The sequence below is a fragment of the Leishmania braziliensis genome, chromosome 12, assembly GCF_000002845.2.
Source record: "Leishmania braziliensis MHOM/BR/75/M2904 complete genome, chromosome 12".
NCBI lineage: Eukaryota > Euglenozoa > Kinetoplastea > Trypanosomatida > Trypanosomatidae > Leishmania > Leishmania braziliensis.
This window is the reverse complement of record NC_009304.2, coordinates 396,251-411,669: the sequence shown is the minus strand read 5'-3', so window position 1 is coordinate 411,669 and position 15,419 is coordinate 396,251. Positions and strand designations below refer to the sequence as shown.

The window sequence follows — 15,419 nt, the reverse complement described above, 5'->3', positions numbered from 1 at the left end:
CCATTCTCCCACTCTTCACCCCTTTCTGCTACACTGAGCTGCGGGGCGTGGGAGGTAGCGGCGGCAGAAGAGGAGACCTGGCGAGCACCATCGTCCCCGATCGCCGCCTCGCTGCGTCTTTGGAGTACCGAGATGTCGGGAGTGGCAGCAGGACACGGCCTGCCACGGGTCCAGTGGCGCGACCGCTTCTGCCGAGTTGGTTGTGACTGGGCCCTCCAGTGCACTGGACAGTCAGTGGTGAGAACGGTAGCGCAGCGAAGCCGTCGGCCTCGGGATTTGTATAGAAAATTGCGTAGTGAGCAAACCAATGTGAGCCTCCTGTCACTCTGAAAAAAAAGGGGGGGTGCTGCAAAGAGTGTGGCGCGCCGCCGCTGGCAGACAGTGACGGTAATGACTCCCCATAGTGCCAGGGCAAGAGCGGCGAGGGTTGTTTCGCCGGCCACCTCTCTTCCACACGCAGCGCAGGTCACCGAGCCTTTGCCTTGTGCGGCGCTTCGGAGACGTTCCGCAACGGGGAAGTAAAAGTGGTGGTGGATGAGAAGCGAGAAGAGCGGCACGGGAACGGCAAAAAAAAAAGGGGGGGCACTACTTTAGTACTGGCCGACACCCCGCGCACACGCACGCGCACAGCCCTGCAGCAGTCTGACTTACGGTGTAAGACGCGAGCAGAGCGATAGACTCGGCCAAGTCCTCTCTGCCGCCACCCTCGTCTTCCTCGCGTGGGTGCATCTCACCTTCGTTCTGCGGCAGATCAAGCCCCCTCCCCTCCTCACCGCATGTCCTGCACGACGGAGGGGAACAACGAAACAGGATGGATGGTGCGCGCTGCTTTCTCGTCCACTCCGTCCCGCTCGCGTGTGGGGCGCCGAACAGTCCGCAGCCCGTCTTCGCTGAGGAAGAAGAGAAACAGCGGAGGGGGATTACGGGCTGGTTGGCACCCCCTATAGGCAAGCGAAGACGCCCAACGAGGCCTACAGCGCAAACGTGCACGCGTACACTGAAAGAGAGAGGAAGAAACAGGGAGAGGCGGGCACGCAACCGCACATGCTGAGATGGCCTCTCCTCGTACGCCCGAAATGGGAGGGCTTGGCAGACCGCCGTGAAGAGTATTATAGGCACGATTAACGCAACATGCTCATCAGGCATCGCTGGTGACAGCTTTGAATCAGCCTCCACCACAGCAGCAAGTCATGATGGAATTGGTGGTGGGGCAGCACAGAGGCTCCCGCTGTCTGCCCGACGTCAACCCTCTGCCATTCCTTGAGGTGCCAGACGTACTGAAGCCTACTTCACCACGTGTGCTGCACAGGGCTCGCTAGTCGAGCCCCAACAACGCCTGGTTGCACAGTGGCGCCCGCGACTTCGGGACTTGAGGGGCAGCCCGGTGCACCAACTCAGATGATGGGGCTCGCGGCGGTCGCGGCGGTAGCCCAGTGGGCGAAGTCCTCATTGGCAGTGGAGAAGTTTCACCTGGCAAGGAGCGAAGCGGCTGCGATTGGGAGGACTGTGTACTACTCCGGCGGCCACTACTAAAGATGTCATGGCCGTCGGGGTGTGCCCGCGGTGCAGCCTTGCCAGAAGTCGAGGCGGAATGCGGAATCGGTGGCCGTGGTGGCGGAGAGGCCATTTCGAATGTCACGTGTTGAGAGTGCGCACTGCGCTCCACCGCTGGTGCTGAGCTAAGAGAAACCCACGGCGGCGTGACACCCTTCCGCGGTGTCACGCCGCTCTGGCTACCACTGTTCTCGTTGGCAGCGCCACCGGCGGTGCAGCTGCTGCTGTCTTGCCTTTCCCTCTCAGCTTCGTTGTCGTCCCCGCTCCGTGAGCTTCCGAGGTGTGTTCTACTGGTGTTGCGCTCATTCGCCACGTCCTCTACGCCGCTGTGCACGGTAGCCGAGTCGTCGTCGTCGTCGCTGCCTTCGCCGAATACAGGCAAGGGAAAGTCGTCCATGTTCGGAAACACCATATCTTCGAAGAGCATCACCTTGACAATGTTGGAGGCGATTTTACTCATGTCCGGCAGAAGCCTCAGCACCGCATTCAAAATGCCATCATGCGAGGCCACCTCCTGCGTGAACTCCAGTCGCAGCTGGGGGGGCTGCGGCCCACCAAGCCAGAGCTTGCGCGTCGGTGGCGGCCCTACAACAAAGTGCACGCGCCCTGCCAACTCGAGCACTTTGATACTGAAGATGATGTCCGGCACGCGGATGTCGCGATAGAGGATCGAGAAGCGAATCTTCAGCGCAAGGCCGCCGCGGTAAAGCACATCGAAGTCGAACTCGGTATCGCCAGACTTTGACGGCGCCGGATCGCTCACGTTGCTGATGAGCGGGATCTCGCCTCCAACGTCAAGCCCATCGAGGAAGATGTTGCCGCGCAGTTGCGGCGGTAACGACTTCGACACACGGGCGAGCTTCTTCTTGATCTTCTCCTCCAAAAGGTCATGGAGCGTGTTGGCGCGTGTGTTCTCGAAGAAGAGACGGGCAATGAGGAGGTTGAAGACATCCATCTGAGGCAGGTGCGTGATGAAGTCCTGCCACTGCGTCGACTGCGGCGTTGACTGCAGCAGGTTGAGCCACCTCTCCTGCACACGCCGCGTGGGAAACTTGATCGCCACGCACCTCCACTGGGACAGCGGCACCTCTCCCAATGCCCCCGCCGAGAGGCCTTTACCGCGACACCCCGGGATCGACCCTGACTGGTGGAAGGCGCCACTGGAGATCGTTGTGGCGGCGTCTATGCCCATCAAATCATGCCGGTTGTCTCGGCCGTTTGCTCCCATGGTGTAGTAACTGTGCCTCTCCTTGCGCGTCTCGGACTCGATGTGCTTCATCTCCGCCGAGAACTCCTCGTTCGCCATGGCTTTGCTGTCACATCGACCTCGGTGGAACAGAGACTCTATAATAGCCTCCTGTCTCTGCTGCTCAGCGACTCGCTGCAGTTTCTCCTTCAAGATCGTGTTAGGGTCTTCGAGGAAGAGGGGCATGCCGTCCTTGTGGTTCAGGACAGTGCACCTGCCCTTGATGGCAGCGTAGCGCGTGTTCTGGTTGCGGTGGCGGTGATACTTCGAAATGCGCTGCGCGGTGGCGATGATGCAGGCACGGTGGATGCGTCCAAGCATGTGCTCCGAGACCACCTCCTGGCGATGGTCCGGCAGCGTGCGAAGCTTATCCACCTGGTAGATGTCGATAGTGCCGCTATAAAAGACCATGCGGCACTGAATGGCCTCGTCGACAATGCCGTCGTCGAAGCGGACTACCTTACACAACGTCTCCACCTTGGCGGGCGCCACCGCCACCGCCTCCTTGGCGACAGCGTCGAACTCGACGTGCTTGCGCGCCATGTTGCGGACCGTGTCGGAGAGAACCGCCTCAGCCTTTCGAAACAGGATGAAGAAAAGGAAAACACAGCTCACAGCACCGCCGATGGCGCCGTACAAGAACGTCAGCAGTGTGAGTATGTCCATGGCTGCAGGGCAGGTAAAAGGAGGGCCACGAGAGAGAGACGGAGATGAGGAGCCGATGAGAAGCACGGCGGCGAGGCGGAGAGACACAAGCACACAGGGGGTAGACGGGCCCCCGAGCAGATGAAAATGAGCACAAAGAGGGAGAGAGAGAAAGGTGCGTGCGCGCACAGCTGCACTCGCGCACTTGCAGGTTCGAAAATACGAGCCCGCGCGCCGGGGCGAAACCAAAACAAGCTGAAAAAGCGAAGACGACAAAACTGATGGAGTCCGTGCGACGAGACGAGCCGACGCGCTCCCGAGAAGTTTGTGGCGGGGCCTCCTCCCCGGGAGGACTCACCCGCACACGAAATCGGCAAGGCAGCGCGACAGAACAAGAGAGAGAGAGAGGGGGGGGAGCAGCAGCAGTGAGCCGAGCGAACGGCGCCCGATGCTGCGCTCTCTCTTTCAAAGATGTTATAATGAGCCTAGGCGATTGAAGCAGAAGTCTCGACGTGCAGATACCACGCAGACTGGCGCTGGCGACGTCAGACAAACGAGCGCACACCCACGCAAGGGCGGCTGTCTTTTTGCGCAGCGCAGCAGCAGAAGAAAGGCAAAGCGGGCGAGATGTGGCGATCGCCTAAAAGGTGGAATATCCCCTCCCTCTCAGCACCTGCGGAGAGGCTTGATGCAAGTTGCAGTCACGCGTGAGCGTCTCTAGAGTTGGCAACACAAAGAGGGAAAACGTTGTACTGCACTCCATGAGAGAGAGAGGCATACGCAGAGAACGTGAAAGCAGATCCACTGGACCGCGGCATTGTGCAGACGGTGCGATGCGTCGTGTCAAGCGGAAGTGTCAGAGAGGGAGAAGAGCGAGAGAATACGGTTCGGTGGTGGGGGAGGAGGGAGGGATACAGATATGCACAAACAAGCTCAGACCGGCGCACGTGCAAAGAGGGAGGGTGAACGGCCTCACCAGTCCCTGCGCGATAGACACAACAGTCGCCACTAACCAACCTTGGGCCCATACCCCGCGAGCGCGGACGGGGGGCTGCGTGCACAATGCAGAGCTTCATTCAAGTGAAGCGTGAATAGACCACAGTGGTTGGGCAACGCCGCTAGTACGAGCGTCTTATGCACGCACTGTCTCGGTGGTGCTGCGCTCTGCTTGTCTTCCGTTGGGTTCCTTTTCCTTGGCTGAATTCAACTGGGCGGTTTTCACCGTGCCGTTGAAGTAAGCAGCCTGCAAGCCGTCGAGTAAAAAGAGCGACAGACAGAGGCGGCAGCGCACACAGGATAATCAAGCGCTAGCAAGCACAGCAACAGAGAAAGGCAAAGTGAGGCGAGGAGGCCCACAGGAGGAGGGGAACACGGTAGACATCAATGGTAGCACATTGGCGCGCGCCACCTCATGTCCAGAGCAGTACTGTAAACCGCAAGCGAGCCGCTACTATTTCATGCCGTCCGACCTCTGTAGGAGGGGGGGGGGGGGGGCGAAGAGAAGGAGAAGAGAAGGACAAGAGAACCACGCGCATACGCAACGCACTGAACAGGCGTTGACCTTTGGAGCGCGTCCATCCCCTCCCACACAACGGGAGCCGAACGCCACGCCGCCCCCGGCCCGTCTCACAGGGCCCCGTCGCGGGGTACAAAGCAGCCGTAGACACGCGGTGGGGCAGTGCCCCAACCCAGTCATCTCAGCACAACCTCTGCCCCAAACACCACCCACACACCCGCCTCGCAAGTCGGCCCACAGCCGCTCCCATGGCGCCGGCCGCCACCTGGTGCATCCCTCGGAGCTTGGCCCAGGCTCCCCACACCCGCAGGCAGCCAGGGCCCAGCGGGATACGCTCGAGTCACGCGGACGCGCGGCCCACCATGTGGGCGGTATAAGGGTGTTCACTGCAGCAGGCCGCTCCGACGCACCGCCATCCAGGCCCTGACCGACGTCATCCGTAGCGATCCATCGCTCTGACCCCCCACGTCGTAGGTGCCTGGCCCTGTCGCCCCCAAGAAGCGGCTCGGCATTGGCAGGGAGAGGGGGGTGCTTCGCCTCCTCCCCCCACACAGAGAGTGGGGGGTAGTGGCCCTGGGCACCATGCACGGAAGGGTCCCCCCCCCTACCATCAGGGAGTAACTGAACAGATAAAAAGTGGAAGACAAAAGCCCTGCATACAAGCCGGGGGTGGGGGGCTTGACGCAACTTGTGGTTCGCTGGCCACTGAATTGGCCTCCTCCTTGCTCCGCACGGAACACGGTGGCTCAGCTCTTCTTCTTCGACCGCGAGACAGACTCGCGGGTCATGTCCTTGCCCTTCACTTTGAGCAAGTTCTTGAGGCTCCGCATGGCATCGGAGGTGCCAGAGCGTTTCGCGGATACGCTGCTCAAGTCCCCATCGGACTCATTTTTAAAAGCACTGTGGTTGCAGAAGAAACTATCGTTTGGTGCGGAGGTGGACACTGGAGTGCCTGGCATCGACGCGCTATATGAGCCCACCTGGTGCGACGCATGAGTGGCGGGGAACCTAGTTCGGTCACCTCCACCATCTGCGGCTGGCTGACGAGGCCGACCCGCTGGTCCACCTCGGACCGCCTGAGGGGCTACCGTGCTCCTGGGCGAAGGAAGCTCCACTGGCAAACCCACATCGATAGATGCATTCGGGCAAAAGCTGCCGCTGGAGAAACCCGCATCACAGTCACCGCCACCGCCACCCGAGGCGGGTGATGGAGTTTTCGCGCCTGGTCCAACGTTCTGGCTACGGCTCAGGGAGCTATCAACGAGGGTTACTTTCCGCGAAGTGGTGCTGCTCTCAACAGACATGGTGTCCTTAGACGCGCCACTTCCAAAGGCGGGTGGCAGCGCCATCGCTACGCTGCCACTGCTAAAACTTTCCATACTCCGCCGGCCCTCATGCTTACTGCTGCCCTGCTGCTCTGGGTTCCTCTGAGTCGTCTTACCCTCGGCCCTGCCATGGTTGCTGCTGGCGCTTCTAGTGGGGGTCCCGCGCTGCGGTGCGCCGCTGATCTTCGCCGCGCGTTGCCAGTCAAACGCACGAACGCGCAGGTCAGCAAACGAGGCCTTGGGCGACTTCACCACACTGGGCAGGGGGAAGTCGTCCATGTATGGAAGCACCATGTCGCTGAAGAGGTAAAGTTTGATGAGGTTCGTCACAATACCGCTGAGGTTCGGGAGCGCTGTCAGTATGCGGTGCAGCACTCCTCTCCCAGAGGCGCATCCCTGGTGCACCTCGAGCCGGACAATGGGGAGCTTGTGCGCTCCAATCCAGAATTTCTTCGACGGAGGTGGCCCGATGCTAACGTGCATCGTCGTCTCCAGCTCCAATAGCTTCACGGAGAAGACGATATGCGGGATATGAATGCCGCAGTAGGTGAGCGCCAGTCTGAAGAAGAGCGAGAAGCCGCCCTCGCCGCCCTTATAGACAAGGTTGAAGTCGAAGCCGACCTCGCCGTTGGCCGACACCCTTGGCTCCGACACGTTGCTGATCCAAGGAATCTGCGTACCGATGAGGAAGTCGTCAAGGATGAGCTCGCCACCGAGGTCGCGCGGGAACTTCTTCGACGGCAGCTCTCGTAGCTGCTTTCGAACTAGCTTAATCAGGACATCGGAGAAGTTGTCGAGGCGCATATTTTGAAAGAAAAAGCGGCTGAGAAACATGTTCAGCGTGTCGGGGTTGGGCAGCGCCTTTGCGTACTCGTGCCACGCCTGTGCCTCCTTGAGGCCGGAGAGGAGTGTATGCCACCGCTCGTTCTCGCGCGAGCGCTCAAACTTAATGATGACACACGACCAGCTCGCCATGTCGCTCATCATCGACCGTCGCTTCTGATACGAGTGGGTGTAGCGGTACTGCTGTGGTGGTCGCTCAGAAGCGGCGTCGTCGCCAGCATCGTCAGTGTTGGGGCTTTCTTCGCCGTCATCGATGCCATTGGGAGAGTTGGTGCTGCGGCAGTCGAGGCGCTCGGCAGCTGAGGATTTGCTCGGCGGGCGGGCTCCGCCAGCACTACGTGGGTACGAAGCGGGGGATGGCACCGAGTTGTAGTGGCGGTCTGCGAGGCTGCTGTTGCTCGTTCCGTTGCCAGGTGACGGAGACTGCGGCGTGGACGAGTCGAAAAGCGGCCGGCCATCCACCGTGCGCCAAATCAGCACCCGCCCCGTAAAAACTGAATCGGCGTAGCCACTGCCACCGGAAGAATTCACGGAGCCCGCTGCCGCGTCACCTCCGGCGTCGCCCGACTGCTTCTTCGAGCCCTTCACGGATGCCATCGAATCACTCTCCCCCTCCTCCCAGCAGTCCATCACCTTGGGACCACAACTGGCGGCTCCGCCGCTGCTAAACGATCCCTGCCAGCCAAAAGATGAGGTGGGCCTTAAAGAGGCCTTTACAGAGCCGGCTTCGCTGCCACTGTCTTCCTTGGCGCCAGTTTTAGCTCCACTGAATCCACGATCACTGGTGTTTGCTTGCGGTTGATTGGCTGCGGCTGCCGCCGACTTTTTCCGGGCGTTAAACTGCCTCACCTCCATGACAGTGGTGCTCGACACGCACACCACCCCCTTGCGGTGCTCTACGACCGTGACACCGGCGGCAGCACGAAAGGCTCTGGCGTCGCGGTGCGCATTCTTCAACGCCGAGTCAGTGCCTCCGTGACCAGTTGAGCCGGACACCACACTGCTGGTGCTGCTGTCTGCCAAGCGGAGAAGCTGATAGACAGTAACCATATTGCCCTCTAGTGAGAGCAGGCACTCGATGGGGGGACCGATAGTGCCATCTGGGCCGTACCAACTCATCATACACGTCGATGCCGCCGTGATCGGCTTGACACACCCAGTGCTTCCCGTGAGGCCCTCCAAGTCCTGATCACCACCCGAGCTATCAAAGCGAGAGAAACGCTGAGGCGCCGATGCACTGTCATCGCTTCGCGTTCTTGTCTCCAGGGCTACCTTGCTCTCGGCGAGGCGGTCCAGCCCTGGTATGCACGCAAGCGCGCTAGTGACGCTGCAGATGAGCTGAGGAAGGGTATCCGTGTGGTAAAGGGTCCAGACGATGACGGCAACAATACCGATCAACCAGCCGTACACGAACGCCGACACCTCCGCCATTCCGCTGCTGCGCCACAAATGAAAACGAGAGAGGCAAATTTCGGTTTGGAGTGGCGAGGCGCACACAGCGAGTCAGTAGCAGCGCGGCAAGCAGAAAGCACAGATAAAGCAGCAATAGAGAGAAAGAGAGAGAGCAGCACGAGTCAAGTCATGAGCCGCACATGCACATACACGCAGATGAACGAAAACAACGCACAGTCAGCCACTGCCGAGCGAAATGCGGGGGCTCAGCAACACGAGCACGTGAAGTCAGGGACACAGGTGTTGGTCTGGCACCCCTTCCGCCCTGCAGCCCCCCCCCCTGCACACACGGACACCGCTAGCTCCCTGCTTAGGCACGGGTCAACCAAAGCAAAATAAAACCCAAGCTGAGAGCACACAAACTGAGACCAGTGCGATTCTGCAGCTTTCGATTCCTCGCGCGCAGTCCTGTCACCCGCTGGCCTCAGGCCTCTTCTGTCGCACAGCGACGGCGTGCGCAGCTCTGTACGCAGCGACTATGTGTGCGCCGTGCACTTCTCTGTGTGCTGCGAGCTGTGGGGCCGCAAGCGATACCGAAGCGCGAGAGGAAGGAGGTGAGAAAGAGATCGCCTGTGCGAGCGTATGCGTACGGAGAAGAGACAACCCAGGAGAAGATGAGCGTATGCGCTCAAAGCCAAAGGAAGATGGAGGCCTAACAGAGGGCGTAGCGAAGAGAATAACAAATCGTTGTCGACGCCGTCGTCGCTTTCCCGTCGTCTGTGCGTGTGGGTGGGGGGAGGGGGGTCGGCTTCGGTGGGTACCTGGATAGGAGGCCACAGCCAAGGAGAGAGACGACGCACACGGAGTAGAGCAGAGCGCGAGTGATAATCTGAATGAGTCGAAAGAGCGCGGGGTGGCGGGTAGCAGAGCAGGAAAAAAAGGAGGGGGAGGTGGAGCGACACGGGTGGTGTAGCGGCACTGTGCATGGAGAAGGGGCCAAGCACACGGAGGATGTGAAAGAGCCTAGACAGGGAAGCACTGCCCATTAAGCCTACTGTAAGAGTGGTACCCATCATGCTCGACTGCCCTGTTGTCCAAGGCAAGTAGATGCGTAGCAACCTACCGCAGTCACTAGGCATAGAGAGAGTAGCTTCCTGCAACAGCACGTACGCACACACGTACGCACACACACACACGCACACACACTCTCGAGCACGATGAGCACGTCGTGGCGTCATTCAAGTCGACGGTCGTGTATACGCAACTTCAGCGGGTGGCCGAGACGCGTTTCCTCGTTTTTCCCTTTTGGGGGTTTTTGTTGGATGGTGTGGCCGACATCCGCAGAGCAAAAGAGAAGGCGTCCACATGTGTATGGGGTGGTGGCGCAACTCCTCTCCTCAACCACAGAGACGGCGCATGCCGTCGCAGACGACTAAAGAAAACAAACAGCGCTGGGCGCGCCCATACACGCGTGCGCGCGAGGGCGGGGAGGGGGGACAAGGGAGAGGGAAGAGAGGAAAACAGAGAGCGGCAGAAGGGTGAAGGAGCGAGACGGTCGTGGTAAGAGGAGGGGGGAGACAGAGAAAACCATCGTTGCAGCCGCGGGGGAAAAAGAGGCAATACGGTAGCGGAGGGCAACAACACAGCAGCAATAGGGGGAGAGGGGAGAAGTCACATTCCGCAGCAGGCCTCTCTCGCTCATTTGCAGTTCGTGGAGCAGAGGGAAAAGTAAAAAAGGAAAAAAAGGGGGGGCACTGAGAGGCGCAACGGGGAAGACAGTGGGAGGGAGAGAAGAACACCGGTGCGCACACGCCCTTCGGCAAGGAGGTGAGAAGCACGGAGAGAGGGGCTTGCCAGATGATGACTGGGCATTCTAGCTCGCTCGGTACGAGGTGCGGCCAGTCGTGCGTGGCCCACGAGGTTGATGCGCCACGTTATTAGTCGCCATGCACGACAGAAAAGAGGCACGAAGGGGCCTACATTAAACGAGCAAGAAGCCCCTTCCGCCGGGCGACTCGAGAGAGCGCGCCTGCGCCCTTGTGCTGGCGACAGCCCTACTCCACGCTGCTGCTACCTGACATGAGCAGCTGCCACGACACCTGCAGCTCCTTCATCCAGTCCGCCCGCAAAAGCTCGTCCTTGAGCAACACGCGGTCGTAGCGCACACGCGCCGTAGTGACATCCGCTCTGCCGTGCGTGGCAGGAGTACCGATACTCGTCACGGCGGCATCCACCTTCTCACCGTCTGTCGCGCACACCTCCCCCGCTGCGTCGCCGCACAATCCGGCCATACTCTTCGTGCCTTCGAAAAAGCGTCGATGCACCTCCAACATCCCGCGAAGATAGAGCGGATACTCGTGCTCCAATGCGCATTGCATACATGTCTGCAGATACTTGAGCTGCGCTGCCACCTCAAGATGTAAAAGGCGCTCGCCGCTCTCAAGACGCTTGCGCAGCGCGGTACCAGGCGGCACTGTGTTCAAGCAAACTGCACGGGTGCTAGCGGACCTTGTTCGATTTCGCTCATCCTCAGGCGTAGCAGCGTCACCACTGTACGAGACCAGCACGTCCTCCGGCAGCACCAAGCGCAAGGGCAACAGTGTCGCTAGCGTCGGCGAAGTACTGAGAGGCACCGTATACTGACCACGGTCAGCGCCACTGGGATGTGCAGCATCTACTGTGGCGTTCGCGCCAGCGCGTGGTGTGGTGTTCTGCGCTGACTCCAGTTGGGCGAGGAACCTTGGTGTCGCCGCATATCGGGCGAGATTGGCATGGGTACTCATCAGCGGCGATTGCAGCAACTGCTCAGGCCACTGAACACGCGCAGCAGCGAGCTGCCCGGCGCGCTGAGCGGCTCTCTCGCCTGACTCTTCGGCATCCTGTGTGAGTTCAGCAGTGGAGTGGCGAGAGGAATTGGTGCACAGTAATTCATAAGTCGAGCGCTTGGCGTCAGGGGCATGGTTGCAGTTTTGTTGTGCGACGCTGGGCACTGGCGTCGTGTGGTGCGGTGCGCCGCTGTTCAGCACGCTGAGCTGGCCAGCCACAGGGCACTCATGACCCTCGTTCTTCGAGTCACGTTCGTCATCAACGGTGGCCTCGTGCATCAGCCACTTCACCGCCGCGTCGCGCGTCAGCGTGGAGGTCTGCATAAGCACCTCGAGGAGGTAGTTACGGTGCTCGACTACGAACGGTGCGGCATGGGTGAGGTGGTCGCGCCGCAGCTCGTCGACAGCCTCCACCACAGCGAGAGTCGTACGCTGGAGATAGAAGAGGTAATGATACAAGCAGGCTGCGTACACCTGCCGGGACACCGCGTGTAGACGCACACCCAGAGAGGGCACCACACCACTGTGTGGTCGCGGAGCGCACTCGCTTTTCGACCGACCAGTCACAAGTGGCCCACCGTGCGACTCCTGCTGCCGTGGCCCCGGCGACGCAGGCGATGCCTGCAGCGAACGATAGGCTCGTGCTGCCCTTGGCGCCATGGGAGTACCGCGGTCGGACGCTGATCGCGCTGTGCGTGAAGGGGCGGCACCTGCCTCATCATCACACCTGGAGGTAATCTGTACGCGCGGTTTCACGCCAAACGATGAGTCAGGCTGTGGACGAGGCGAGTGCAACGCAGCCGCTGCCACGCACGGCGCCGATTGAGAGCGACGGCGAGTCCCATCGGAGGCTGCAGCTGATCGCGGCGGATAGAGGGCTGGCGGTGCGCCAGAAAGCGCTGGAAACACATGGCGAACAGCGAGAGTTCGATGCGCGACAACGCTATGCGTGGACCTCTCTTCTCCAGTGGAGAGGCGCGAGTCTTCACGGTCGAGTTTTCTGAGACTTTGCGCGGCCGCTGAGCGCACACGAGCCGACGCAAGCCTGCCAGTGACATCCCTCACGGCACCCGTGCTAGGTGATGGTGTGGAGGTGGGCAGGCGAAGCAGGAGCGGTGCGGTTCTCGCTGGTGGCGACTGATGATGATATGATGGAGTCCCTTCCATTGCCCTTGTTTCTGCGCTTGCAGCTCCACCTGTGAACTTTGCAGACGTGTATTGAAGGACTTCGACAGAGAGGCGAAGAGATGTACGTTGCTGTCGACGAGGGTGTCGACCCCGCTCTGCACTACCGGCAGCATGTGGCGGTCGCACAATAGTGGCGACATGCCTCTCTATCTCACAGTCCGCTGTACGCACAACTGCGTCATCATGGCGATTAGCGCTGTCCGCAGGTGCAGTCGTCCTGTTGAGAGATGGGACGCTGCTGCTTCGCATGGTCTCTTGGTGGACGAGTGTTCCGGTTAGCTCGGTCGGTGGTTGCAAGGTTGCCAGAGTCTCCGGCGTCGAGCTACGCTCGACGGTGCCACACTCACTTTCTGCAGCGCTTTTTAACGAGCTCACTCCAAGCAGCGTGCATTGCGGAGACGGGAGCGCCTCTGCTTGGCAAGTGCCGCCAGCCATGTTGCCGGATCTGACACCACTTTCACGCGGCGAACGCAGTATCTGCAGTGCTCCAGAGATTCCAGAGGAGCCAAGCGCCCCATCCGCAGCCCCATTCGATCGGCCACACGGCTGTGATGAGCCGGGTGCAACCAACGGTGACTCGCGAGCCCCCAGCGGGGCCCAGTCCGAGCGCACCACGTGAAGAAACTGCTGGAGGGCAGTCCACACGGCTTCTCGATGCATGACAGCTCGCAATGCGACGGCAAGTGCTGCCTTGTACTCCCTCAGCACACATTCCATCGTACGTAGCAAGGAGAGTGGAAGGGCAGTCGGCGCATCTTGCTGCGGCGGCGCGAGGCTCTCTGTAGGGGCGCTGCGGCTGACGATGGCGATGCGTGCCGGCGGTCGCGGCCCCTCGTCCGAGCGCGGTGGACGTGGTAGGGGCGGTCGTGGATGAGGATGAGCCTCCCCGGCGTCTGCGCAGTTCATGACGCCCACCTTGTTGATGTCAGGGGGGTCTGTGGCTGACGGAGAGAGGCAAAGAGCCCCGGTGTGCCTACCCGCCTGGGCAGTCGTTGTCTGCGTCGCCGCCCGCCTCGGTGGAGTTTCAGCGAGTGCCGCCTTTTCAACGAGCCTGCCTCGGTGCCTCTCGCTGACCCGCTCAGGCCCTTTAAATGGGTAGCTGCCCGCGTGTTTCGCGTCTTTGAGCACCTTGTCGCTAGGCGAAGGGGACACCGCTGCCGAGGTGACACGCCTTGTGGTGGGGGTGCTTTCCAGTTCAACTCCTGGCAGCGTGGACGGAGGCTGCCTTGTGACATCACTGCGGATATTGTGCTTGCGGCATGTCTGGTCCATCGATGCGCGTGCATCCGAAGTAGACCTCTCGTCGATGGCCTGTATAGTGGGCGTGTACTGTGTGGGATGGAATAGGTATGTCTCCACAAGGTACACATCCATGAAGGGTAGCTTCACCTCCAGCAGGAGGTGGCGCATGCGATTGATTTGCCTCAGTACCCTTGGCGAGGACGGTGAAGGCGGCAGCGGTCGACGTATAAGACTGGCCGCACCACCGGCAGCGATAGAATCGGTTGCTGCACTGTGGCCGGAGTGCACGCACCACACCAAGGGTGAGGAGGGAGCTCGAGTCGATAAACTCAGCTCCCGCGTCTTCGACGACACGAGACTGTTGGTTTGGCCAACACAGGGTGGCGTAACAGTCGCCTCATTCGATCCATCACGAGCTGCGGTGCCCTTTTGCAGAAGTGGCTGCTGCCCTGCCGCTAGTGGTGGCCTTGACCGCGATGGCAGCGAACGTGCCCTCACCGCGCCACCACGGCACGAAGCTCTGCGCTCCTTGACGATAACATCAGGAGGGTGCGCGTTGCTCATCCGCCGACCTCCACAGAAGCGACTCTGCTGTATAGGAAAGGCGATCAAACAATGTTGTGCCGACGTGGGGAGGGGAGGGAGAGCGCGGTGCTAATGGGGCAAACAAATAGGGGAAAAGATACTCCGCAGAGGAAAGAGTGCAAGTCCGAGAGCCAGACGCGGCTATGCGCTGGCTCGCATATCTTTCTACGAGCAGCGTTTGCTTGCCGCTTGCGTGCGGCAGCTCAGCAGGTAGAGTTGTTATGTTGTCTGTGAAGGCTCATGGAGAACAATCCATGGCCTCTGTTGTCACTTCAGCACGTGCGGAGTATGCTCACACGGGCGCGCAGCAACATACGAGTTGCGCAGCACCCAATCGGGCGGTCGTGAGTCTACCACTACGGAGCGCAAGAGAGTGCGAAAGATCAGAGGAAGAAGAGAGAAGTAAGCGCGCGCGCGCCTGTGTGCGTGTGAGTCGTCGAGGGTGCGCCTCCAGCAATCCGGGGCAGCAAGTTCACCGATACGCTTTCCTTTCCGGCAGGTTAGCAGGGCAGAAGGGGGGAAGAAGGTGCAGTGCGGCCAAGAAGCAAGAAAAAAAACGCCCTCCCTCCCTCTTGCTCTACTCGATGAGAGAACGGCGTAACCGAAAGAGCGAGAGAGAGAGAGGTGTGATGTGTGATGGAGCTCCCCGTGCACACTCGTGCCTTTTCCCTCCTTCCCTCCCCCTTCTCTCGCTCTGCGGGTATTGGGGACAAAGCTAAGGATGACCGTGAAAGGCAGAAAGAGAGAGAGAGAGAAAGAGCGAACGAGGCAGAAGTGTTTGTCGCTGAGAAGTGACGGCGTGTGTGTGCGTACGTGTGCGTGTGTGTGCGTGTGTGTGTGTGTGCGTGTGTGGGTGGCTTAAGTTCTCGCAATACTATTCGGCGTTATTGTCTTCTTTGGTCTCCTTCGTTAATCTGTACGCGGGCTGCGCTTTGCTTGTCGGAAACTTCGCACTGTAGAGCGCAGTGAAGAAGAGGGTTGACGTTTCAGCGTTGTGAGTAGAGAGGAGATCGGTGTCGAGGGTGGACTAGGTAAGCGTATGCATGGATGGGTGTGGG

General features: G+C 60.3%; 3 protein-coding genes across 3 annotated transcripts; all 3 read right to left on the bottom strand.

Moving 5' to 3' along the window:
- Window positions 1-1,315: 1,315 nt before the first annotated feature.
- Window positions 1,316-3,466, bottom strand: LBRM_12_0850 (conserved hypothetical protein; the record flags this gene model as incomplete). The annotated part of the gene is made up of 1 exon (XM_001563084.1): window positions 1,316-3,466. The coding sequence occupies one exon, from the start codon at window positions 3,464-3,466 to the stop codon at window positions 1,316-1,318; it is 2,151 nt and encodes a 716-aa protein (XP_001563134.1).
- A 2,241-nt stretch (window positions 3,467-5,707) lies between these two features.
- LBRM_12_0840 (conserved hypothetical protein) lies at window positions 5,708-7,273 on the bottom strand (the record flags this gene model as incomplete). The annotated part of the gene is made up of 1 exon (XM_001563083.1): window positions 5,708-7,273. The coding sequence occupies one exon, from the start codon at window positions 7,271-7,273 to the stop codon at window positions 5,708-5,710; it is 1,566 nt and encodes a 521-aa protein (XP_001563133.1).
- A 3,302-nt stretch (window positions 7,274-10,575) lies between these two features.
- On the bottom strand, window positions 10,576-13,944 carry LBRM_12_0830 (hypothetical protein, unknown function; the record flags this gene model as incomplete). The annotated part of the gene is made up of 1 exon (XM_001563082.1): window positions 10,576-13,944. One exon carries the CDS (start codon window positions 13,942-13,944, stop codon window positions 10,576-10,578), a length of 3,369 nt encoding a protein of 1,122 aa, XP_001563132.1.
- Window positions 13,945-15,419: the final 1,475 nt, after the last annotated feature.